Below are 27,809 nucleotides of genomic sequence, written 5' to 3' on the forward strand. Positions count from 1 at the left end.
ACTACTGTGTATCAGGCTTAGTATCTGGATGATGAAACAATCTGTCCATCAAACCCCTATGACACATGTTTACCTATATAAGAAGCCTGTACATGCACTCCTGAATCTAAAATAAAAGAGTTTTTTGTTTGTTTGTTTGTGTTTTGAGATAGAGTCTCATTCTGTTGCCCAGGCTGGAGTACAGTGGTGTGATCTTAGCTCACTGCAAGTAGCTGGGACCACAGACGTGTGCCACCATGACTGGCTAATTCTTTTATTTTTGGTACAGATGAGGTTTCACCATGATGCCCAGGCTGGTCACAAACTCCTGAGCTCAAGTGATCTGCCCGCCTCAGCCTCCCAAAATGCTGGGATTACAGGCATGAGCCACTGCACCCAGCCAAAAGTTTTTTTTTAAAAAAGAAAATTCTGGCCCAGCCTGGTGGCTCACGCCTGTAATCCCAGCACTTTGGGAGGCCAAGGCAGGCAGATCACGAGGTCAGGAGTTCAAGACCAGCCTCGCCAATATGGTGAAACCCCATCTCTACTAAAAATACAAAAATCAGCAGGCGTGGTGACGTGCGCCTATAGTCCCAGGTATTTGGGAGTCTGAGGCAGAAGAATCGCTTGAACCCAGGAAGCAGAGGTTGCAATAAGCCAAGGCTGCACCACTGCACTTCAGCCTGGGCGACAGAGCAAGATTCCGTCTCAAAAAAAAAAAAAAATCTTAAGAGGAAGCTAGATGCTATGTAAATAACCTTTGGGATATTATCCTTATGGGTGTTGACAGAATAGAAAAGATAATGCAACAAAAGACCCCAGCTGTGAGACCCTGGTCCTGATAATGTTCAGCCCAAAGATGGAATAGAATATTGAGATCCCAGTGGCGTATAAAGTGTTAACAAATTACTCCCACAGTAAAACACTTGACCAAAGGATAATTTAAGCCTTAAATGGTTAATCTGTTCTATAATATCCGTTACTAGAGAGGCTGAGACATTGCGGTCTAAAAAAACAAAACAAAAAAACCGAACCACTAGCTTAAGAATTAAGAGATGAGTGCTAGTCATATCTTAGCCTAACTAAACTTTGTGATTTGAGAACATCACATACGCCTCTCAACCTCAATCTTCACATCCAGTAAAATGAACTGGAGTGTGAACTACTCCTCACCAGTATCATTCATTCATTCATTCATTCATGCATTCCACAGTTTTTGAGCCATAATGTCAAGTACTATCCTTGGTGCTTGGGGAAACAGCAGTGAACAAAAAAGATGAACAGAGCTTCTGTTCCAGATTCTGAAACTATTATAAATAGGTGTTTTCACACTATGGGTTGTAAAATCCAGTAGCAGAACCAGATGAGCACTTTAAAAAGAAGAAATGGCATACAATAATATAAAATGTCAGAGTACATCACACATAGTAAAGAGAAGTTCTGGTTCATAACATTTTGCTTCAGTTATTGATAGATTCTTATATTTATGAGGATTGCGGGTAAGGAGGTATAAGGCATTTCTGAATATGGGTTGGTTGCGTCAAAGGAGTTTAAAACTCCCTAATAAAAGGCCTCATTTTGTTCCAGCCACTGTCCTCATCCTAATCTCCACTTTAATGACTTCTTAGGAACATCCTGCCGATAGATAAAATCTCATTACTTTCCCATTTGCCCCATGATGGCATTCTGGATAAATACCAGAGAACACAGTCTTTTCAGATCAGTATTCCCAACCTCTCTGAGTAGCATCCCTCTTCTTGTCTGTATTACTTGTCTGCCGATTAAGAAAATACACAGTGGCCAAAAACCACAAGAACTTTTAATGGGTTCACAATGTATTGATCCTAAGAGCTTCTACATAGAAATACAAAGACTGCAAACATACGGAGGACACATTATTCATTCCATCGACCAACCATGTTTGATGTTCAGACAGGTGTGCAGGCTTCTTATGCCCTGAGGGGTCATGGGCACACAGAAGAGTCATCCCTCTTCCAGGCCCCCACTTTTATTTGGACATTTTAGAATCACTGTGTTCTTACAGATGACTGCTGAGGGTGGTTTCTGCTTGTTTTAATGCTTGTTCACCCTCTTTTCTTTCAATTAATGCAAACTACTAAACCTAGCTACATGAGTTTGTTTTTCATTATTGTTATTCATTTGCTTAATAACTTTTTAAATCTCACAACCCCATGCTCCTTCGAACAGCTAACAGGAACTGCAAAGATAATCCTTCAGAATTTGCCTAGAGGCACACCCAACCCTACCACTGCCCTGGTTTTGACAGAAAACCTCCCAAGGCAGTCATGACTGTAACTTGGAAAATGGCAGGAGGTGAAACAAAGAGACAAGAAGGGTAGAAGGGAACTAAAAGAAGCAAGCAGTGTCAACCTTCCTGGGAATCTGGCTGCTTGCACACTGATCAAGGTCCACCTGAAGTCATAAAACCACAGCCCCAGCTTCTCAAAGGTTTCCTCCCTTCCCCGCAAGTCACTTGGGTTTTGGTCCATTATTGAGCTCTCACTTCCCCATTCTGTGTGGCCCCCTATTAATTTATACATAAGAGTTATAAATTAGAAGGGGGCTGGGCAAAGGGGGAGCCCAGGCCCCTTTATTACAGAGGTCTGAGGGGGGCCACTTGGGCAAGCCAAGGTCAGCACTGGAGAAAGTTTCCTGGCAATCAGAATCCCCCAGCAGACATCAAGCTGCTGCCTCCTGCCCCCAACTTCTCCAGACCAGCTCTACCCCTTCTTTGTCATACTCCACATTTTCCCGTTCCTGGAAATCCCAGCCACTTTTGGGGAAAGATGGCTACCAGTTGCAACCAAGAGAGGAATGTTGCTTCACACAGTCCCTACCGTCAGCAAATACACAAACCTAAAATACTTAAAACTAAGTTTCATGCTGTCACCTTTACCATGTTTTTTTCTAAGTTACCCATTTTTTCAGCTTAAAACGAACAAAATGTGACCTGTTCTTCATTAATAAGGAAAAAATTAACTTCTTCTGGAAAAACCTGATTATTTGGCAAATTACAGAGAAGGTCATTTAACCAGTTCCCAGCATTGGCTATGATACGAGGGACCCGGCCGGGAGGATGGCTAAGCTGCCTCCGGCTTTTTGCTGCCTTGTGCCGACAAAGGCAGAGCCTCCCTGATGGTGCTGCTGGCCTTCAAAGCAATCTCATACCGGCAGGTAGGAATGAATAACTGCTTCTAAAGGTACGGCAATTTCAAGTTTTTCTTTAAAAAAAAAAAAAAAATCCTGCCTAGCAATTTCTATAAGTTGCTCTCAATATTCCATAACAAAACCCAGGACAGTCATCAGCAAGACCTTGAACCGAGTCAGTGCTTAACCATCATTTAACTAAAGAGAAAAATTAAGAAAGTTGTCGTAAATTACCTAAGCAACTAGAAACCAAGGACTCCAGATTCCTCCTTTTTTGTTATTTACCAGCTCAACAAACTCAAAGTGAGCTTGGAATATCTATAAATGGAGAGGTCTACTGATCGTATAAATAGTACTAACTTTAAAATCTAAGTTCTAAGTATAAACATATTCTAAATATTTAATGAGATTTAATATTTGAATCTAGAATAGCTTATTAGCTAGTTACAATCCAGCACCACCCTGGTACATCTTTACACTAGTAATTTTAAAGCCAGGCAAACCCCAAGTTATGTCTAGGTTTTATTCCAAGCAAACTTAGCTTTACAAAATTAGTAGTTACCAAATTTCTGAAGAGTAGGTGATCCGGGTGGAGATGAATTTCCACTAGGAGACAAGTAGAGATAGCTTTTGTTGACTCCTGCTTCAAAATCAAACGGGGACTGGTAGTCCTCACCTAAGTCCATCTCTCTACAATCCATTCCAGACAAACGCAGAACGCATTGCTTTCTAATCGCCTGATATCATCCTTCAGTTGAGTGCTGCTTTGGCCATATTCCCTTTGTAGGGTGCAACTTCACTGAAGAAATCAACCCCAGGAGTTAGAGGCCCTGGCTTCCGGGCCCCGGCGCCAGCATTTCCTTCTGGGAGCCTTCACACCCCTCCTGACAAGCAGACCTATTTAATAAATGATTTATCCTGAGCAACCTTAGGAGGGGCTCTGTTCACCACCTGGTGTTAATTTTGATCAACAATGAAAAACCTGGGCAGGGAGCGAGCTTTCCTCAGTCAACAAAGAAGGGCAGGGTTCTGCAATATGGCCCAGATGTACAAACAGTTCAGGCAAACATTGGACACGGGCTGACTTACAACAAGAAACTACAATTTATTTAAAAAAAAAAAAAAAAATCAGCTGACCATGACTACACCAGGGCAGACTTAATCTTCTAGGACAAGGAGGGATTACCAGTCAGTAATCTCCCACAAATGCCATCTGGGTGATACTTTTTTTCCACCCTGGATTACAGTAAAATTCTGAAAGCCAAGCTTCCTGGTTTAGCAATCAGCTTTCTAAGCACAACTTGGTACAAAAATAAAGCTGTATTTCCATGATTACTTTATCTAACATGGAGTCTGGCTGAGTGTCACGAAAACTTCAGACTGACTTTTCTTTTCTCCCTTTTTTTTTTTAAAGAAAGCTGGTGCTTCAGTTACATGCACTGAAAGGAGAAGAATCCATTTTGAATGGAAAGCTCCCGGGTATTCCCACACCTTCTTTGTTTGTCTAAGGCCATGGCTCTGCAGAGCTGCAATAAACCTGCGTGCCCACCCTGTAGAAGGCCTGGGCCACAGCTAGCTTGTAAAACAAAACTAAGTCACCAAACTTATTTCCTTTAACACAGTCTCTTAGCAGAACCTTTCTATGCTGACTATGGCCTTGGCTCAAGCAACAGCAACTGCAGCTCCTGCTGGTTCTACTAAGGAGGTAAAAATAAAGGTGACTTGCCTTCAGGTGGGCAATGGTCTGTTACTGCATAACAAAAAAAAAAAAGCGGTGTTCTAATCTAATCTAAAAGGCGGTTTTCAAATCTAAAAAAAGAGCTCAGATACACTCTCCTCAGATTGGAAGCAAGTATGAAACCTAATATATTTTAAGCATTAAAAATATCAATATGTGTCTAGTGTATAAAATGCACCAAGATGGTCTGTATTCATCTTGTGATTTTTTTTTTTTTTTTACATACAGAATATATGCTGGATGATTTATTTGTTATTTTTGTTAGTCTCATGTTGTACTCCATTTATGGTAGATCTTTTTTTGTTTTGTTTTCGATACAGAGTTTCACTTGTGCCCAGCCTGGAGTGCAATGGCACAATCTTGGCTCACTGCAACCTCCACCTTCTGGGTTCAAGCGATTCTCCTGCCTCAGCCTCCCAAGTAGCTGGGATTACAGGTACCCACCACCCACCACGACTGGCTAATTTTTGTATTTTTAGTAGAGATGGGGTTTCGCCACATTGGCCAGGCTGGTCTCAAACTCCTGACCTCAGGTTATTTGCCCGCCTCGGCCTCCCAAAGTTCTGGGATTACAGGTGTGAGCCACCGCATCTGGCCTATGGTAAGTCTTTATTTTTTTTAAGTTTATTTTTAACAACAAAATAATCTGTATTTTTCTCCTAAAAGGTACCAAAATTTGGACAACTTTAAATGTTTCATTCTATACTTAAAAATAAAATAAATGGTTTCTTTTTTATCATTATTTGAAAGAATGGATTGTCTGGCTTCTTGAAATCCATGGCCTCTTACTGGGACAGGAAAGGCATTGGAGCTATGTCCCCAGACTAGAAAGAGCATGGTTCAGGAGGTCCCTGGCCCTCTCCATAATTCTGCATTTGGTCACCAAATACTGGTAGAAAAAGCATTTCTCCATTACTTTACTTGTTCTACCACCTAGAGCCAAAGGCATTCAAAGGTAATTAATAGTGACACGGATAGAATGCAAGTCACAGTCACCTCCATTCTTCTCACCATCTCTCAAGCCCATGTCCTTGACCTTTGGTATTTACATCCATGCGACACGCTCTACCTGAAATGTCACCTTTTTCCAGCCTGTCCAAGTTATTCATCCTTCAACACTGAGGCAGAAATGCTACCTCTTCTTAGAAGCCCCCCAGTCTCTGGCCCCCTCTTCTCCCAGCAGCAGCACACAGCATGTGAAGAGCCCCCTCCCACGCATCTGTGCCTCTCCAGGGCCTCTCCAGGGTGCTCTACCGGATACCTGCCCTGAAGGTTTGGCTCCTAATCAATGTAGAATTAAAAAAACAAATGATGGCTCATGTAGACATTACATGCCTTATTAATAAATGTGAATATTTCAAATTTAAGTAATTGTCTAAAATTTTTATTTTACCTGCTTAGATACAATCTTAGGACTTTTATGCAACACCCTGGCTCTTTGAACCAGCTTTTGTTCTCATTATCTCCCGTCAGATCCCAGTCAAGACATTCTAGCCTATAAGAAAAGTGAAATCTAGAGGTGGGAAAAGCATGGGATGGGTTAATGGAATGGCAAAAACTCAGTTGACTCAACAGTCAAATACAAAGTAGAAGGGAACTGAAGGAAATACAACATGGAAATGTAGCTTGGGGGCAGACCATTAAAGACTTTGACAAATTTTATACTTAATATACTGTTCAAAAAAAACAACTGAGGATTTATGAGTTATACGGAGAGTGTAAGTTTTATAAACATGACTCTGGAAATGGTGTAAGGATGCACTGCAGGCAGACAGAGGCTAGAAGAGAGCAGACTCAGAAAGAGGCTACGGGTACAATCCCAGCAAGGGGGAGAAAGCCTTGTGATATGGTTTTGGCTCTGTGTCCCCACCCAAATCTCACCTTAAATTGTAATAACCCCCACAGGTCAAGGGCGGGATCAGGTGGAGTTAATTGAATCATGGGGGCGGTTCCTCCACGCTATTCTCCTGACAGTGAAAGAGATAGTTCTCTGATGGTTTTATTAGGAGACCTTTACAAGGAGAAGAGATGGTTTTATAAGGAGCTTCTCCCCCTTTGCTGGGCACTCATTCTCCCGCTGCCCTGTGAAGAGGTGCCTTCTGCCATGACTGTAAATCTCCTGAAGCCTCCCCAGCCATTTAGAACTGTGAGTCAATTAAATCCTTTTCCTGTACAAATTACTCAGTCTCAGGTATTTCCCCATAGCAGCGTGAGAATGGACTAATACACCTTGGTATCAGGGCAACTCTTTTTATTTCCTGCTCTGGACTAGTTGGCCTGGGGAAGAACCAGGTAAGATTTGGTCCTGTCCTTATGCACAAGACTGAACTCACTGGCTTTCCTCCCAATGTTCTTACCTCTAGATTAGGCATCCTGAGTCTCCTAGGCCTGACTTTGAAGGAATCACATCAAGCACTCTCACTCCGTATGGAGAAAGCACCGAGAGCTCTCTACCAACCGGTACCAAAGGCCTTCCAACCTTTCCCTCATCCACCCCCTACTCGAGACCCACGTGCAGGGTGAGACCCACTGTATTGTTACTATGTTTTTCCTTCTGGGGGGGACCAGGCCCCATAGCAGTGTGGTAGACATCTGCTGTCTTGTCATTTTGCCCCTCTTTCCCTAGAGGAATTTCACCTCACCTGCTCCCTGGGGTTCTCGGTGGGGAGAGAGTCCATAGTTCCCACCTGTTCCCTGGCCCTAGGCAAGGGCCTGTGCTTCAGATCTGGTCCACACAGACACCCCATCCCCTTGTTCACAGGGACTGGCCTAAGGATAGATATCTGACCCAGACAGCGTCAATCAGTGGCCTTCCCTGACGTTTACTCTGTGAGTAATGGAAGAAAGTGACTCTCTGTAACCTGAGCTGTTGGGTGCCAGTTTGGAGGGGCTGGCAGCTCCTTCCCTCCCCAGGCCAACAGGCAAGAGACTCAGTGCTCAGACTGGGAAAGGACAGGAGGAGAAACAGACAGGGAAGGGATGGGGCAGCAGCATCTAAGCCCCTGCCTCCAGCTACCCTGGGCTTCCCAGTTATTAAATAAACACAATTTTATTCTGCTCCACTTGCGGTTGCAGTTGGATTTCATCATTTCAATAGAAAGAGTCCTAACATACCTACTTTCTGACCATATTTCCCACTATTACTCAACCATGTTTTAGCCAAACCTGACTTTCCTGTTTGTTGAACACATCCTAAACTTAGCCTAGACAATTTTCTCAAACTAGAGTTTCCCCTTTTCCTGTAAGTTCCTACCCATTTAGCAAGCTCTACTTATTAAGTCACATATGAATGATATACATGCAAGGGACGTTCATTTTAGATGCCACCGGAAATGGAAACAAGCAATACAAACGTCTACTAAAAATGGGTGATTTAAATGCTAAAAAGAACATTCATGTAACAGAAAAATATGGAAACACTGACATAATTATATAAAAATATATGTTTTATATGGAAAGATATTCTCGATACAGTTAGCAAACAAATCAGGTTTGAAAGCAGGTTGTATGGTATGCTCCATGTTTGTGTAATAATTTATGAGAGAGAAACCAACAAACCAAAAGAAAGAAAATGGGCAGAAGGAGAAATCCATTCCATGACCCCAGAAAAGTGCTCACGCGCTGCACAGCGCCAGCAGAGGGAGCCCAAGGGCAGTTCAGAAGTCAACTCGGTGCAGCCAGTAAAGAGCGTACTGCAGGGTAATAACCGGAGGCGACTCACGTCATTGCAAATGGAAATGGTAGGTACAAATCACTATAAAGAAAATTAAGTTTTTGTCTGCCTGTTAACTCAGCACTCAAATATGTCAGTGTAAATTCTCCACAAACTTGAAAGACATATAAAGGCCAGTCTGATTTAAAAGCTATGAAACACAATATTCACTTGGAGGGCACGTCAAAGGGAGACAATGTAGCTGTCCACCAGGAGAGGCAGGCTGCGGATACTCGGAGAATGCAGACCTGTCATGGTGACACAGCAGCTGGCTCGAAGGGGCTCCAACTAGTCAAATATGGGACAATCGAGCCACCAAAAAAATTAGGGACAGTCACGGATTATAAACCACTGAAAAAAAACAGGACTCCAAGAGTCCATGAAAGTAATAAATAGAAGGAACAACTACATAAGAATGCCACACTGGCCATCCCTGTAAAGATTCAAACAAAAATCATCGCTGGATGCTAAAGCTAGGGAGAAATTTTGAGGAAGATAATGATATTTAAATGATGTTTAAAGTGCCTCTCCCCAGATTAACTAGCTGCCAGAAGGAATAACATAGTAACAATACAGTGGAGATGACTCCTTGGCCTTTTGGCTAAGATCAAGTGTAGTAACAGTACAATGGAGAAAAGCCCCACCCTGACTGAAGCATAGAGATGGCCATCCCCCAGTGAGAGGCAAATGGACTACTCTGAATACCTACATAGTGTTCAGGCTTGGAATGCAGAACCTGAATCTAATCATGAGGAGACATCAGACAAATCCAAAACAAGGAAGGTTCTAGTTTTTGTTGGAGTTTTTTGTTGTTGTTGTTGTTGTTTGTTTTGTTTTTTCAGACAGACTCTCGCTCTGTTGCCAGGCTGGAGTGCAGTGGCACGATCTCGGCTCACTACAACCTCCGTCTTCCCATTTCAAGCGATTCTCCTACCTGAGCCTCCTGAGTAGCTGGGACTACAGGCACACACCACCACACCCAGCTCATTTTTGTATTTTCAGTAGAGCTGGAGTTTCACCATATTGGCCAGTATGGTCTGGATCTTCTGACCTCGTGATCCGCCCGCTTCGGCCTCCCAAAGTGCTGGGATTACAGGTGTGAGCCACCGAGCACCGCCAGAAGGTTCTAGTTTTTAAAAGAGGAGGGGCTGCATTCTTTGAAAATATCAATGTCAGAAAGAATAAAGGCTGTGAAAATCCACATTAAAGGAGACTGACATTACTAGGTCCATTGAAAAAACTGGAATATGACCTCAGATTAGATGAAAGTCTTGTATCAATTTCAAATTTACTGGCCGGGCTTGGTGGCTCACACCTGTAATCCCGGCACTTTGGGAGGCCAAGGCAGGCGGATCACCTGAGGTCAAGAGTTGGAGACCAGCCTGGCCAATATGGTGAAACCCCGTCTCTACTAAAAATACAAAAATTAACTGGTTGTGGTGGCATGTACCTGCAGTCCCAGCTACTCAGGAGACTGAGGCACAAGAATTGCTTGAACCCGGGAGGCAGAGATAGCAGTGAGCTGAGATCATGCCACTGCACCCCAGCCTGGGCAACAAGAGTGAGACTCTGTCTCAAAAAAAAAAAAAAAAAAAAAAAAAAATCAAATTTACTGACATTGACAACTGTGCTGAGAATACTGCCTTTCTTAGGCAATACATACTGAAGTATTTAGGGGCAGAGGCCACGATGTATGCAACTGCCTCTCAAATTGCTCAGAAAATAAGACTATGCATGTGTACAGACATCCACACACAGACAGACTAGTCAACCAGATGGAGCTAAACGTTAATAGTAACTCTGAGTAGAGAATGCAGGTGTTCTTTTACTTTTTTCCCCCCATCAACTTTTAAGTTCTAGGGTACATGTGCAGGATGTGCAGGTTTGTAACATAAGTAAATGTGTGCCATGGTGGTTTGCTGCACAGATCAACGCATCACCTAGGTCTTTAAGCCCAGCATTTATTAGCTCTTCTTTCTTATGCTCTCCCTCCCCGGCACCCATGTTGTTGGCATATATACACCATGGAATACTATGCAGCCATAAAAAGGAACAAAAACATGTCCTTTGCAGGGACATGGATGGAACTGGAAGCCATTATCTTCAGCAAACTAACACTGGAACAGGTATTCTTTACACTATTCTTATTCTTGCAATCCTTCTGTAAATTTGAAAAGGGCTTTAAAAACAAAAACAAAAACAAAACAAAAACTCCTCTGCCTTAGATTGAGCAGCCCTGAGGACGCTGTGGAGAAAGGGTGCAGCAACCAACTCTCACAGCAATCACGGGGGCAGGGCCTAATGGGGCTAGGCTCCAGCCACAGACACACAGGCACATCCCGGCTCCCAGCCCCTTCTGAGAGCTGGAAGGGCTTTCTCCACCTTCCACTGAAGCAGCAGTTGGTTTACCCTCTACAAAAAAGAAGTCTCCCCATCATATCCCTTGCTGGGCACATCTTCCCAGAGGGTGACCAGGCGGGATCCTGTCCCACAGGGTGAGAGGACAAAGAGGCTGAGAGGTTAATGAACGCCCCACATCCCTTCACTCCCCGACACTGTGCCACAATAAACAAATCTTGACTCCAAATAAAAAGTACTTGATTTTAAGTATGAAATTCAATTTAAAATCACAAGGGTAGATGCTCTTTTATTTACAAAATTTCTCAACTAATCCTCGAAACCTCTGTGAGGTAAACCTCTGCCTCTCCCTATTTTTCAGAGGGGAAACAAGACAAGGACAATTTCTATAAACCTGTCTTTGGGCATAGAGCTCACAAGTAAAGGAGCTGCAGTTTGAAGCCAGGTACAGGCCTCCAAGGCCCTGTCCTCTCCATCCTGTGGCTGTAGCTTAGAGCCAGGAAGTAAGGATAAGCCAATCCCTCCCATCTAAGGGCCCTGGGGATCTCGCTGTGATGCAGAGTCTGCATCCCGGTGATGGTAGGCGGCTGGCCCCAAAACCCCATGGGATCACACTTAGAGTAACAAGATGATGGAGGACCTCGAATAGAGGCTGGAGAGTAGGTACTTGGTTTTCATCAGATTAAAACAACAATTCTTCATTAGAATTTATTTAAACCTTCAATAACACGAGGTTAGTCATGTTATCCCCAGTTTCCAGAGGAGTGAGCATAAGGAACTTAGAAATGAAGGAAGTCACCCTACAGCGGTCATTTTCCTCTCGCTGCATCTAGGCCTTGGGGAGCCAAGTCGAGTGATTACGAATGGGAAGGAGAGGCCAAAGCTGTGGGTCGGCAAGATCATTCTCACCCCTGTCTGAAGCTGGACTGCCGAGGGGAGAGGGGAAGTCAGGACGGTTACCCAGCAACAGCATCAAGGGTGTTCTGGACTGAATTGTGTCTCCCCAGCTTCACGTGTTGAAGCCCTAACTCCCAATATGGCTGTATTTGGAGATGGGGTCGTTAAGGAGGTAATTAAGGTTAAACAGGGTCCTAGGGTAAGGCCCTAATCCAACAGGGCTGCTGTCCTAGTAAGAAGAGACACGAGGGATACTCGCACATGCACAGAAAGAAGTCCAGGGAGGACACAGCCAGAAGGCAGCTGTCTCCCAACCAGGAAGTAAACCCACACCAGAAACCTATCTACCCTGCCGGCACCTCGATCTTGGACTGTCAGCCTCCAGAATTGTGGGAATAGAAATTTCCATTGTTCAAACCACCTATTCTATGGTATTGTTATGACGGCCCAAACCAACTAATACAAAAGGCATGTGCCCTGCATGGAACAGAAGCAGGAACAGCAAAGCAAAGACACACTGCATGACACCACGAACAGACAATCAACAGATGCTGGAGATCAGCTGGAGGACTTGGGTGACCGGCAATGAGAAGCCAATGCTGTGATGCCCCAGCAGGAGTTGTAAAGGACAGTGACAGCATTAATGAAGATGGTGGCAAAAGAGAGGCAGGACTGAGGAAGACAGAGAAGAGACTTTAGGTGATAAGAGAATGAGCTGCATTTTGGCAGCTTTGGTTTATAGAGCTCAAGAGACTTCCGGGGTAAATGGCCAGCCTGAGGTTAGAAAGTAAACTCCTACCCTCAGGGGAAAAGTTAGGGGCTAAGACATAAAATGTGGGAAACCCAGAGATCATCAAAGAAAAATCTGAAGAGAAGAGAGGCCCTAGGAAAAGGAGGGGAAAATTTAGTGATCACCTACAATCAGCATGCAGGTCAAAGAGCCTAAAAAGGGCAAGAAATGACCTTTAATGATGACAATAATGATGACTCATCCCTAAGAAACCCTTACTATGCACCACACATTCTTCCATGCACTTTGCATCAATTTTATGGGGGAAGTTTTTCCCTACCCTCATCTTACAACAAAACTGAGGCACATCAAAGTTAAGTGTCTCGCCCTAGGCACAGAGCTAGTAAGTGGTAAAACTTAGGATTCCAACTCCATTGCTCTCAAGAAGCAAAACATCTGGAAGAAAACCTTGAGTGACCAATGTTATGGGAATCAAGGGAGGAGAGAAAGTGGATAAGATCGAATGCTAAAGAGACATAAGAAGAAGTGACAGGAAGTCTGGCGATCTTGCAGTGAAGTTTTGGTGAGAGTGATGGTAGAAGTCAGATAAGCAGAAGTGGTGGGCAGTGGAGGAAAGGAAAGGGAAGAAGCGAATGGAAAGAAGTTTTAACAAGCATTTTAGGCCAGGCATGGTGGTTCACACCTATAATCCTGGAACTCTGGGAGGCCGAGGCAGGAGGATAGCTTGAGGCCAGGAGTTCAAGACCAGCCTGGGCAACAAAGCGAGGCCCTGTGTCTACAAAAAAATTAATAAAAATAAAAATTAGCCAGGCGCAGTGGCGCACACCTGTAGCCCCAGTTACTCAGGAGACTGGGTCCGAAGGGATCACTTCAGCCTAGGAGTTCAAGGCTAGAGTGAGCTACGATGGTGTCGTCTCTTAAAAAAAAATAAATAAAGTTTTCGAATGTGTGTGTTTAAGAACAAAGAAGACAAGCAGAAGAGGAAGCACAGTGGGGATGGGGAGGGGTGGGGCACACCAAGGGCAAAGGCAGGCTCAGGGATGCTGCCCCTTACCCAGGGGCACTTCAGCTCCTACACTGAATGAAACTAGATTCAATCATGTTGGCATTCGTTTAAAAATACGTAGCAGTTTTCAGATTAGAAACTTTGCATTAGAAATTTAGGAAATATTCCCTATGGGAATGCCACTTCTTTTCTCCCTTATATTTCCATCCCAATGAGGGAAAAAAGACTATTATAGCGTAGTATTATAAGGAAAAAAAAAAAAACTATCCTCTTTGGAGCCTCTTCTCTAGAATAAAAAGGCATAACCTAGCACACATATACAAATTATTTGGAACTAAATGCAAATACTCTAAGTGATAAATGGATTTGTATTTTTAAAGAAATCATTTATTTGGCCCGTTGACTTGCAAAGAAATTCTCACTTGTTAGGAACCCCTAACATTCTACTTAGAAGGTTCTTCTGCCCTCTCAAAGTAACTAAAATTGAGTTAATGTCAGAAGTCAGGACAGACGGTTTTTGTTCTTTACACAGTGTTTCTTTCAAATATTGAAGAGCAAGAGTGACATATAATAAGGATAAGATGTCATTCCCTCTCTGAACCTATCTCCAAACATGTCGTCTGGATAAGCCTGTACCTGGGAAAGTCAGAATCTGTTGAGAAGTCTCAAGAATGCCTGAATTCTCTATCACAAGGAGTCAGAGACTGGATTCTAAAATATACAAAAGAGCCTCACTATTTTCAATTTGGTCATCTCAGGACATGTTCCTGCCACTGTCATTGTCAGATCATGAGAACACCAGAAAATAGTGGAAAGAGAGCTTGATATTTGTCATGTTACCTAATTAGCTGCAATAGACAGATTTTTCATTTTAGAAATAGAGTTTGAGTTGAAGTGTTATGGTCACTCCACACACTGATTGGTGACTCCATGATTACAGACTCAGGTAAAAGATCTCCAGCCAGTGCTTCTGAAACTTTAATATGTACCAGAGCCACCAGGGGTGCCTGTGGAACTACAGATTCTGAGTTAGAAAGTCTGGGGTGGAGCCTAAGACTCTTGCCTTCTGGACAAGCTCCAGGTGATTTCCGATGCTGCAAGTCTGGTTTTAGATAACAGCTGCTAGGTTTGCCTGAGGATGAAAGCTTGAGTAAACTCTGAATACTTATGCTACAGGACCCAAGCACTTTCTAACTATATATATTTGAAACTAGGAGACAGCTTTTGTAGCTAAAAAGGTTTGGCTTTTCGTATATATTTCTTATTGATACAAATATTTGTACATGTATACAGGGGTACAAATATGATACTCTATCACATGCTTACACTGTGTAATGATCAAATTAGGGGTTTGGAGCATCTATCACCTCGAGTATTCATCATTTCTGTATTGGGATTATTCCAAGTCCTCTCTTCTAGCTATTTTGAAATATATATTGTGGCCGGGCACGGTGGCTCAAGCCTGTAATCCCAGCACTTTGGGAGGCCGAGACGGGCGGATCACGAGGTCAGGAGATCGAGACCATCCTGGCTAACACGGTGAAACCCCGTCTCTACTAAAAAATACAAAAAACTAGCCGGGCGCAGTGGCGGGCGCCTGTAGTCCCAGCTACTCGGGAGGCTGAGGCAGGAGAATGGCGTGAACCCGGGAGGCGGAGCTTGCAGTGAGCTGAGATCCAGCCACTGCACTCCAGCCTGGGCGACAGAGCCAGACTCCGTCTCAAAAAAAAAAAAAATATATATATATATATATATATAGTATATATTATATATTGTATATAACAGTGTATATACAATACACTGTTGTTAACTATGGTCATCCTACACTGCTATCAAACATTAGAACTCATTCCTTCCAAGGTGTGTTTGTAACCATTAACTAACCTCTTTTTATCTTCCCCCCACCCACTGACACATCTGCCCAGCACACCCGCTATGAAAAACAGTATGGAGATTTCTCAAAACAATTAAAAACAGAATTGACATATTAATAGATCCAGCAATCCTACTACTGGGTATTTACCCAAATGTGAAGAAATCAGATGTCAAGGATATTTGCATGTGCATGTTTATTGAAGCACTATTCACAATAACAATGATATGAAATCAACCTAAGTATTCATTAATAGATGAATAAAGAAAATTTTGCTATATATACACAAGGGATTACCACTTGGCCATAAAAAAATGAATCTTGTCATTTGCAGCAACATGGATGGCACTAGGAGGTCATGTTAAATGAAAGAAGCTGGGAACAGAAAGACAACTGTCACATGTTCTCACTCATGTGGAGCTAAAACATGTAGATCTCATGAAGACAAAGAAATCACAAACTCCATGTTACACACATTCTACCACAATTTTAAAAAATGATCACATAATTATAAGAGGTGAGACTGTCACTCACACTTTAAACTAAATTACTGCCAGAGGCTGGGAAGAGGAGGAGTTGAGCAGGGGTAGGGGTGGGGGTGGGAAAAACAATGGAATAAAGGTGGAAGGGGGAATAAAGAATATATTTATTACCAAGGAAGTACACATTTCAAATGGTAAAGATGGTAAATTTTACGTATATATATATAGTCTCAATTTAAAAATATAAAAACTATAAAAAATTAAATGATAAAAATAAAAGATTTTGCTTTTTATTTTTATTTTTCTGAGACCTTAACAGTTCACAAAGCAGGCAAGTTCAGACAGGACAAAACTGGCTGTGTCACAACAGGGTGTACATATGTTTGGTCTTTTCAATGGGATAATTACTGCGAATCTGGAATAACAATAATAATAAACAGAATCCAGAATAATGGCTCAGTAATCAGAGAATGAAAGCAGGCCATTCTTACTAAAAGTATTAACAATGTATTTGAGAGTACAGTGGTCTCTATGGTGAGATTACTGGAAGATAAAGAGGTTTCGTCCAAGCTAAATGTTTCCAGTTTGCTGAGTGAGTTTAAAGACAGCTCTACAGGGGTGCATAAACACAAGCGACTGTCAGAACCCTAAAAGGAATAAATGAACTGGTGGACTACATTTTAATGTGGAAAAACTTCCACAATGCTTACACAGCTATTCCTGGCAATGAGAGGATCACATGAAACACTTTTCCTTAAGGGAATGGGAGTTTCTAGAGAACAGTAGGCACTTATTTAAAATTAATATTGGACCATGAACTTCTATCATCAGCAAGCTGAGGTCTAACAAACAAGCTCAAAATACCAAGTCATACATTTAGGCAGCTAAACTTGCTTTTAAACTGTAATGAGCTAATTAGATGCATTCAGTGGGTCAACCATTAAAAACAAAATACACTGCACAAATCTTGTCAAATTTTCATTAAATTTTATTAAGAAACAGAGTCCTATGCCAAAATTTATAGCATCACCATCCGAACCTGCTACTCTGGTTAAGAAATGCCATTTCCAATTCCAAATTTCACATACTTTCCTTTATAAAGACAACAGCAGAAGACCAATGCTACATGTAAACCCAATAGTAGTAGCCCATTATCTTGAAACCAAATCAGAGTCTGGAAAGCTTCAAGACTGCTTCTTTGCCTTTTGGCATAAGACTGAAAACATGAGATTTTTTTGAACATCTGACCATAATAACTGCTGTATTAATTACTGTGAAGGCTCCTTGTTGACGTTTCTCAGAGTTTTATAAAACATCACTATCGAACAGGTATTTGTCAAAATAGGCATATAATTTCATTTATTCCAGGAAGCTCTCTCATGTTAAAAAGATAAGATAATTAAATTTTAGATGGAAAGAGAGCATGGGATGGAAAAATGCTCCCCCAAAACACAGCCGGATCTATGAAACCATACAATTACTGTCATGTCATCTCTGAAAGATCAAGTTAACAATGTGTATGATTTAATAATCTTACTTAATATGGCCAGGAATGCTAACAAATCACCAAGCCAATTTGTTCTGGTTCCTATGCATGTAGCTAGACTACACTTTCCAGGCTCCTTTGCAGTGAGATGTGGCCATGTGACTAAGTTCTAGACAAAAGAAAATGATATATATATTACATATATATATCATGAGGGAGACATAAAGATTGTTGCCAATAGCCACTGAGATTTTGGGAATTACTGATGGAAACATTTTGCCAAATATAGCTTCAGATGTATTTCTTCAAATTCCTCTTTTAAAATGATCATATCCCCAGGTAAGAGTTTTGGAAACATATAGTGGCGATGGTTGCACAATGATGTGAATATAATGAATACAACTGAATTGTATACTTAAAAATGGTTAAAATCACAAATCGTATCTTATATACATATATTCTACCACAATTTTAAAAAAAACAATGATCACATAATTATAAGAGTTGAAGTAAGTTGGAACCATGATTAAGAAGTATTTTAAACACTCTTCCCTGAAAACACAAGCAGGACCTTTGTGTCCAGATTTGTTCAGAAAATGCTCTAAGTGAAGAAGAGGAAGCCCTGGGAGAGGCAGGCCTGGTTAGGTTGTCACAATAAGGAGGGTAATTGTCAGCAGGAGGAAAGACACTGGGACCAAGAATATATCACCTGGTCAAAAGTCTATTGCAGATCCTTCAATTGCACTCCTAGGTATTTACCCAAATGAGGTGAAAACTTATGATTGGTTATAGTGGCTTTATTCATGATCCCCAAAAACAAGATACAACCAAGACGTCCTTCAGTAGGGTGAAAGGATCATAAACTCTGGTACATCCAGACAGTGGAATATTATTCAGCACTAAAAAGAAATGAACTAGCAAGCCATGAAAAAACACAAAGGAACTTTAAATGCACATTACTGACAAAAGCCAATCTGAAAAGCCTAAATACTGTAAGATCTCAACTATGTGACATTCTGGAAAAGACAAAATTATGGAGACAGTAAAAAGATCAATGGTTGCCAGGGGCTGAGGGGAAGGAAAGCAGGAATGACTAGGTTGGGGAGTGGTGATTTTTAGGGCACTGAAAGTATTCTATATGATACTGCAATGGTGGCTACATATTATGCATTTGCCAAAATCCATTGAACTGGACAACACTAATAAAAACTATAGACTTTAGTTAATAATAATCAGTATTAACCAAATGTAACAAATGTACCATACGAATTTCAGGTGTTAATAAGGGAAACTAGGGGCATCAAGGAACTCTGCAGTATTTGTTCAATTTTCTATAAACCTAAAACTGCTCTAAAATATAAAGACTAGGCTGGGTGTGGTGGCTCATGCCTATAATCCAAGCACTTTGGGAGGTCAAGGTGGGAGGAGCACGAGGTCAAAAGATCAAGACCATCCGGGCCAACATGGTGAAACTCCATCCGTCTCTACTAAAAATACAAAAATTAGCTGGGTGTAGTGGCTCACGCCTGTAATCCCAGCTACTCAGGAGGCTGAGGCAAGAGAATCGCTTGAACCCAGGAGGTGGAGGTTTCAGTGAGCTGAGATCGCGCCACTGCACTCCAGCCTGGTGACAGAGCGAGACTCCGTCTCTAAATAAATACATACATACATATATACACACATACTTACTATCGGCCAGGCACAGTGGCTCACGCCTCTAAGCCCAACACTTTGAGAGGCCAAAGCAGGCATACTGCTTGAGCTCAGGAATTTGAGGCCAGCCTGGGTAACATGACAAAAACCCGTCTCTGCGAAAAATACAAAAATTAGTTGGGCATGGTGGTGTGCACCTGCAGTCCCAGCTACTGAAGAGGCTGAAGTGGGAAGATTGCTTGAGCCCAGGTGGTCAAGGCTGCAGTGAGCCATGATTGTGCCAATGTACTCCAGCCTGAGTGACAAGAGCAAGAACTTGTCTCAAAATAAAGACTATCAGTTAAACACACACACACACACACACACACACACACACACACACACACACACACACACTTTTCCTAGTCTGCGTGGGGTAAAATACCCAAGCACTAAAACTCATCTGCTCAGACTAGATCAAGGCTTCCTAAGTATCTGAAGCACCATCAAAGAAAGCATGTTTACACGTATAGGCATACTCCTGTTTTACTGTACACCACTTCACTGGACTTCACAGTATGTTTTTTACAAACTGAAAGTTTATGGCAACACTGTGTCCAGAAAGTCTATCTATTAGTGCCCTTATTCCAGTAGCACATTCTCACTTCGTGTCTCTGCGTCACATTTTGCTAATTCTCTCATTATTTCAAACTTTTTCATTATTATTATATCTGTTATGGTCCTCTGTGATCAGTGACCTCTGATGTTACTATTGTAACTGTTTTGGGATGCCACAAACCACACCCATACAAGATGGCAAACTCAATCGATAAATGTTTGCGTTCTGACTGTTCCACAAACTGGTCATTCTCTCATCTCTCTCCCTCTCCTCTGGCCTCCCTATTTGATGAGGCACAACCATATGGAAATTAGGCCAATTAATATCCCTACGATGGCCTCTAGGTGTTCAAATGACAGGAAGAGTAGCACATCTTTCACTTAAATCAAAAGCTAGAAATGATTAAGCTTAGCAAGAAGGGCATGTCAATAGCCTCCATAGGCCAAAAACCAGACCGCTTGCACCAAACAGCCAGGTTTTGAATGCAAAGAAGAAGTTCTTGAAGGAAATTACAAGTGCTACTCCAGTGAACACACGAATGATAAGACGGCAAAAACAGCCTTATTGCTGATATGGGCAAAGTCTGAATGCTCTGGATAGAAGTTCAAACTAGCAACAACACTCTCTTAAGCAAAAGCCTAATCCAGGGCAAGGTCCTACCTCAAGAAAGGTGAGGAAGCTGCAGAATAAGTCTGAAGCTAGCAGAGGTTGGTTCATGAGGATTAAGGAAAGAAGCCATCTCCATAACATAAATGTATAAGGTGAAGCAGCAAGTACTGACAGGGAAGCTGCAGCAAGCTATCCAGAAGATCTAGCTAAGATAATTTATGAAGGTAGCTGACATGGTTTAGATCTGTGTCCCCACCCAAATCTCACGTCAAATTGTAATTCCCTTGTTGGAGGAGGGGCCTGCTGGGAGGTGATTATATCATGGGGGCAGATTTCTCCCTTGCTATTCTCATAATAGTGAGTTCTCAAGAGATCTGATTGTTTAAAAGTGTGTAACACCTCCCTGCTTTGCTCTCTTCCTCCTGTTCCACTCATCTAAGACATCCCTGCTTCCCCTTTGCCTTCCACCATGATTGTAAGTTTCCTGAGGCCTCCCCAGCCATACTTCCTGTACAGCCTGTGAAACTGTGAGCCAATTAAACTTTTTCTTTATAAATTACCCAGTCTCAGGTAGCTCTTTATAGTAATACAAGAACAAACTGATACAGTAGCTATACTAAACAATAGATTGTCTATGTAAATGAAACAGCCTTTTATTGGAAGAAAATGCCCTCTAGAACTTGCATAGTTAGAGAGGAGAAGTCAATGCCTGACTTCAATGCTTCAATGGACAGGCTGACTCTCTTCTTAGGAGCTAATGTAGCCAGTGACCTTAAGTTGAAGCCAATGTTCATTACCATTTCAAAAGGCCTAAAGCCCTTAAGAATGATGCTAAATAAATCTGCTCTGCCTGTGCTCTAGAAATGGAGTAACAATGCCTGGATGATGGCCCACCTGTTTATAATACGGTTTCCTGAATATTTTCAGCCCATTGTTGAGAGCTACTGCTCAGAAAAAAAGATTCCTTTTCCAAATATTACTGCTCATTTACAATGTACCTGGTCATTCAAGAGCTCCAATGGAGAATGAACTAGGAGATGAAAGTTGTTTTCATGCCTGCTAATACATTCATTCTGCATACTATGGATCCATGAATAATTCCTGTTTTCAAGTCTTATTATTTAAGAAATCCATTTTGTAAGGCTACTGTGGCCAATCTGCCAGAGATTGCTCTGGTGGGTCTGGGCAAAGTAAATTAAAAACCATCTGGAAAGGATTCACTGCTCTACATGCCATTAAGAAAGTTCATGTTTCATAGGAGGAGGTTAAAATATAGTATAAAAGGAGTTTGGAAGAGGTTGATTCCAGCCCTCATGGATTACTCTGAGAGGCTTAAGACTTCAGTGGAGGAAATAACTACAGATGTGGCAGAAATAGCAAGGGAACTATTACAGAATTACAAGTGGAGCCTGGAAATGTGATTGAATCGCTGCAATCTCATAACACTTGAAGGGATGAGGAGTTGCTTCTTAAAGACGAGGAAAGATGAAATCTACTCCTGGTGAAGATGCCATAAACACTGTTGAAGTAACAACAACGAATTTAGAATATTCCATAAACTTAGTTGATAAAGCAGCAGCAGGGTTTGAGAGTTTTGACTCCAGTTTTGAAAGAAGTTCTACCGTGGATAAAATGCTATCAAACAGCATTGCATGCTACAGAGAACTTTTTTTTGTGAAAGGAAGAGTCCATCAATTGCCACAGCCACCTCAACCTTCAACAGCTACCTCCCTGATCCATCAGCAGCCATTCTCATTGAGGCAAGACCCTCCAGCAGCAAAAAACATTAGGACTCACTGAAGACTCACTGGCCGCTAGCATTTTCTGGCAATAAAGTATTTTTAAACTGAGGTATGTACACATTTTTTTTTTTTTTTTGGTTTTTGTTTGGGGGAGTATGTACACAAGTTTTTAAACATAATGCCTATTCTGCATTTAAAAGACTACAGTGTAGTGTAAACATAACTCTTACATGCACTGGGAAACCAAAAAATGTGTGTGAGTCGCTTTATTGCTGTATTTGCTTTAATTATGGTGGTCTGGAAGCAAATCCACAATATCTCCCAAGGTATTCCCGCAGTTCCAATGGAAAGGCTAAGCTCATAATAAAGGAAGTAATGGCCTTATTATAATATCAAATGCCATTATTAATGCAAAGTAGACAATCGCCTGACCAACTGTAGCTAAATTCTTGGCATCTGTGGGGGGGGGGGGAAACCCATAATGGTTTGAATATCTGGCCAAGCTAGAGATGCTGCAAATGATGGAAGGGTATTACCATTGCAAAGAAACTTCCACCACAGGTGAGGGAGGTTCACAAAACTGGATGGTGGTCTAATATCTTTTTTTTTTTTTTTTTTTTTTTTGAGATGAAGTCTTGCTCTGTTGCCCAGGTTGAAGTGCAGTAGTGCGATCTCAGCTCACTGCAACCTCTGTCTCCCAGGTTCAAGCATTTCTCCTGCCTCAGTCTCCTAAGTAGCTGGGACTACAGGAGCGTGACACCACCCCAGCTAATTTTTTTTGTATTTTTAGTAGAGACGGGGTTTTACCAGGTTAGCCAGGCTGGTCTTGAACTCCTGACATCGAGTGGTCTACCCGCCTTGGCCTCCCAAAGTGCTGGGATTACAGGCATGAGCCATCGCGCCCAGCTGGTCTAACATCTTTTTTTAAACTAAACAGAAACAGTATCTATTGAATGCAAAAGTAGGACAAGTTTAAGGCCTACACTTAATTCTTAAAGTCTCTTTTCTTAGCAAAAATTTGGTGAAAACAGCCTACCAAGATGACAAACCTCTTACAGCCCAATGATACAATAAATACTGGCAGCCCTAGTTCCTTTCTGTGAATTTCTAAGAAGGCAGGCGTGGGCCCCAGCATCTTCCCTAAGTCGTGTTCTAAACATTTAACCTGCATGTTTATCAAAACGTGTGATTTTAAATTTAGATTCTTGATAAAGAGGATCTGATTTAGAAAGATAATCCTCTGGAGAAATCTGGCCTCCAAATTTTAAGAACTGAAAATCAAAGGGCACAAATTGCAGAAGGGGGCAAAGTGACACACAGAAACAGGCTCTGAAATAAGCCAAAGTAATATCTTAGTGTGAAGATGATTGCTTTAAATAAGCTGATCCAAACCCTAATTATTTTCTCTGGCAATTTCTTAAACAAAAACAGAAACACTATTCATACTTCCCTTTACAGATTGTACTCTGTTGCTTATGAACAAGCAGATGAAAAGAAGCAAAAAGGCAACAGCACCTTCAGCATTTCTCTCTAAAACCCAATTGATTTCGGAACAGAAACTAGAATCTGCCTCACTGAAAAACCCTACCTGAAACCAGGTTCATACCAGCTTCTGGATAAAGGATTTTTTCAGCAGCTGGCATCTCAGAAATTACAAAGTCAACTCTTTCCAGTCACCTAGCTAGCCAATGCTTATTAGGTCATTTGTACAGTCAGGGTTCTCATCTCACAATTATGGAGGCTAAGAGGTCCCAAGACCTGTAGTTAGTAAGCTGGAGACCCAGAAGAAACTGTGGCATTAGGTTCTAGTTCGAGTCTGGGTCCAAAGGCAGGAGAAGACCAATGTCCCAGCTGGAAGACAGGCAGAGAGAGGTTCCCTCTTTCCCAGCCATTTTGTTCTAGTCAGACCTTCAACGACAGGATGAGGCCATCCACATTCGGAGAAGTCAATCTGCTTTACTCAGGCTACCAATTCAAATGTTGATTTCATCCAAAAACAGCCCAGACACACCCAAAATATTTGACCAAATGTCTGGGCACCCCATGGCACAGTCAAGCCCACACATACATTTAACCATTGCATCATTCCTGAGCTCAGAGTGTTGCCATACCAAGTGTTACAGTGAGATATTTACTATTGAACATCTTAGCAGCAGGGACCCAGACAACAACATATTTAAAAGAGAAGAAAAGATGTATGGGAAGAGAAATAATGTAGGTAACAGATAAACATAATAACAAATTAAAGCCGGGCGCGGTAGCTTACACCTGTAATCTCAGCACTTTGGGAGGCTGAGGCGGGCGGATAGCCTGAGGTTAGGAGTTCGAGACCAGCCTGGCCAACATGGTGAAACCCTGTCTCTACTAAAAATAGAAAAATTAGCTAGGCATGGTGGCATGCGCCTATAATCCCAGCTACCCAGGAGACTGAGGCAGGAGAATCACTGGAATCCAGGAGGTGTAAGTTGCAATGAGCTGAGACAGCACCACTACACTCCAGCCTGGGCGACAGAGCGAGACTCCCATCTCACAAAAAAAGAAAAGAAAAAAAGAAGTAAGCAACTGTGTTAGTCTGTTTGCACTACTAAAAAGCAATAACTGAGACTGGGTAATTTATAAAGAAAATAGGTTTATTTGGCTCATGGTTCTGCAGGCTGTATAGAAGCACAGCACCAGCATCTGTTTCATGAGGGTCACAGGGAGCTTCCACTCATAGCGGAAGGCAAAGCGAAGGCAGGCGCATCACATGGTGAGAGAAGAAACAAGAGAGGGACCAGGTTCTTTGAAGCAAACAGCTCTCATGTGAACCAACCGGGTGAGAACTCGATCATTACCAAGGGGAGGGCGCAAAGTCATTCATGAAGGATCCCCGTGCAATGACCCAAACACCTCCCGTGAGGCCATACTTCCAACACCAAGGATCACATTCCAACATGAGATTTGGAGGGGACGTACATCCAAACCATGTCAGCAACCAAGTGAAATTGTGTGTGTGAGAGAGAGAGAGGCAAAGAGAAAGAGAAACAGAGAAGAAGGAAGGAAGACAGAGAAAGAAAGCGCATACAAGTAAGCCTGTGGGCACGCACTGAGACTGAGGGGCTCCAGGGCATGGGAATGAAGTGGTACAACTCGACTCACAATAGGAATTGCAGCATGTCCTAGTTATCTAAAACAAATTACTATAAAACTCAGCAGCTTAAAACATCTAACATTTACCATCTCACAGCTTCTGAAGGTCAGGCACAAGGGAGCAGTGTAGCTGAGTGGTTCTGGCTCCAGATTTCCCCTCAGGCAGGGTTGCAATCTTCAAAGGTCTGCTTCCAGGCTCACGCACTTTCAAGCTCACTCACATAGCTACTAAGGAGGCTTTTTCTATTCCCAATGTTGGCCTCTTTATGGACCTGCTCATTACATGTTAGCTGGTTTTCCAGGAAAGTGGTTGAGACAGAAAGAGACCCCTAGATGGAAGCCACAGTCCTTTATCTTAGAAGTGACATATTGTTTCTGCTATATTCTACTGGTCACACAGACTAAACCTGGTAACACGTGGGAAGGAACTACACGAGTGTGAAGACCAGATCATTGCAAACCATGCTGGAGGCTGGCTACAGAGAGTAGCAGAAAAATACCTCGCAAATAGAAAAGGCCTTTTAGAATATCGTGTTGTGACATCGAAAAATATATATTTGGTCTTTGTCCCCATTTCCTGACATAGAGCTCCTAAAATCTTTGGAATCTACAGAGTAATCAGACTGTCTTTGCATATTAATGAGATGACTAGTAGCTGGGGGTTCCTAGATAGCCTCAAGATGGGGGCTGGTGGCCAGGGGAACCAACCATGTGATTAGAGGGCTGGAAATTTCAGTCCCACTCCCACCTTGTTGGGAGGGGAGAGGAGCTTATAGTTGAGTCGATAAACCAACAGCCAGTGATTTATCAACCATGCCTACGTAATACAGTTTCCACAAACAAACAACAACAACAACAAAAAAAAACAGTTCTGGGAGCTTCCAGATGGCAGAATCCATGGAAGTTCCTAGAGAACGGCATGCTCAAAGGGGAAGTGGAAGCTCCATGCTCAAAGGGGAAGTGGAAGCTCCATGCCCCTTCTCCCACACCTCGCCCTCCGCACCTCTTCCATCAAACCGTGCATATTTATCCTCTGGCATATCCTTTTTAATAAATGGGTAAACATCAATAAAGTGTTTCCCTGAGTTCTGTGAACCACTCTCCAGCAAATTGATCAAACCCAAGGAGGGGATTCGTGGAAACCCCAATTTACAGGCAATGTTAAAAAAAAATTATAATTGAGTCTGACTAGCTCTATCACTTTAAATTCCTGTGTGAACAAACCAAGGCCCAGTGTAAACAGTAAACTGAAACTAGAAACTGCACCAATCAGAAATCACCAAATAACCTCTAACTAGAAACTTTCCACTCTAACCAATCAAAATTGGTTTCACTGTGTTGCTTCTGCCAATACTTTATAAAAGTTTCCCCTCTTTCCCATCTGGGCAGAGTGCTAGCCCCTTGTGGTCTGATGCTACTCCACTCACGAACTGCTGAATGCTCAACTAATCTGTTGAAAATGTAAATGTACTTAGGTTTTTCTTTTATGAGATCTGATATCAGAAGTGGGATCCAATGGACACCACATGATAATGATCTCTGGGAGCAACAAGCAAACAGATATAGTTCCCCACAGAGCCCCTTGTGCTAACTACTACTCCCTGCACATTTGGAGGTCATCATCAGTAAGTAGTCTCAGATACATGAGTTCTAACACTGACGTCAAGTTCTCCAAGTTCATTTTAACATTTCTGCTCCAGACTAGGTTTGGAAGTCACAGCAGAAACAAGACTGGGTCTTGCAGGGAGGTTTCAGGTGTCCAACTAGGTCAGACAAAAACCAAACTGGGTTAAGTAAAAGACCTCCACTAGGAAAGGTTCCAAGAAGACTGGAAATAATGAGTTTATTTAAATCCAGAGTCTGGGACTCCAGCTATATAGTGTGCCTGGTTCCCCACTAGGTTACTTAAGAGCATATGAGTATTGCTTGAACCCTGAAAGCTAGGCAGTGAGCCAAGGTCACTGCGCCCAGCCAAGGACCAGGTGTCCCTGAGAACTTAAACATGCTGGGGCATAGCTGGGGACATATCAAGGAAAACCACACAAAATAGACAAAGGGCCAGAAAATTAGCTTAAAAGCAGCTTAGAGATGGGAGGTGCTGTGGCTCTTCAGAGTTGTCCAGCCACCATCCAGGAGTATCCTGAAGGTTAAGTCCTAACAAACTCATCTAGTCATCAAGCTAGATTTGTCCAAGTTATTCTTTGGTCTCTGAGCTCCTTCCCAGTTTGGGGGTGTGGGGAGAAGGATGTTATAGTCTCAAGTGCTTCTCATAACAGCATCTCAGAACCTAAGCTCTTCTAGAAGAATGGGCAAATCTCACCAAAAGCAATTTAGAATTTTAGTGGCTACAAAGGGGAAGTTTTCACCTAAACAAAATTGTTCACCTACATACACAAGTGCGCGCGCACACACACACACACACACACACACACACGATCTCGAACATCTCAGAAATAGTGGGAGGGCCAAGCTCACACCTGTAATTTCAGCACTCTGGGAGGCTGAGGTGGAATGACTGCATGAGGTCAGGAGTTTGAGATCAGCCTGGGGAACACAGCAAGACCCCCTCTCTATTAAAAATAATAATAATAAAACAGCAACGAGAAGTATTTTTTACTGGCATGTGGA

At 42.3% G+C, this 27,809-nt stretch overlaps 1 protein-coding gene and 1 long non-coding RNA gene across 7 annotated transcripts in view; one reads left to right on the forward strand and one right to left on the reverse strand.

Annotated features, from left to right (window-relative positions):
• TPD52 (tumor protein D52) overlaps positions 1-27,809 on the reverse strand; it is a 136,117-nt gene that overhangs the window by 40,134 nt on the left and 68,174 nt on the right. The window contains exon 1 of one of the 6 annotated variants that reach the window (XM_003902898.5): positions 3,710-4,260. The exons of 3 other annotated variants lie outside the window; for them this stretch is intronic. In XM_003902898.5, the coding sequence (XP_003902947.1) occupies positions 3,710-3,848 (139 nt within the window). In that variant the 5' untranslated portion in view covers positions 3,849-4,260. Of the gene's footprint in view, positions 1-3,709; positions 4,261-27,809 lie in introns of those variants that run through there. 2 more of the 6 variants (XM_003902897.5, XM_009213247.4) reach the window with 2 other exon arrangements.
• LOC108587272 lies at positions 5,278-6,252 on the forward strand. The gene is made up of 2 exons (XR_001905659.2): positions 5,278-5,321; positions 5,977-6,252. It is a non-coding gene; the product is annotated as an uncharacterized LOC108587272 (long non-coding RNA).

The sequence above is a fragment of the Papio anubis genome, chromosome 8 (genome assembly GCF_008728515.1).
Source record: "Papio anubis isolate 15944 chromosome 8, Panubis1.0, whole genome shotgun sequence".
In the NCBI taxonomy this organism is placed as follows: Eukaryota; Metazoa; Chordata; class Mammalia; order Primates; family Cercopithecidae; genus Papio; species Papio anubis.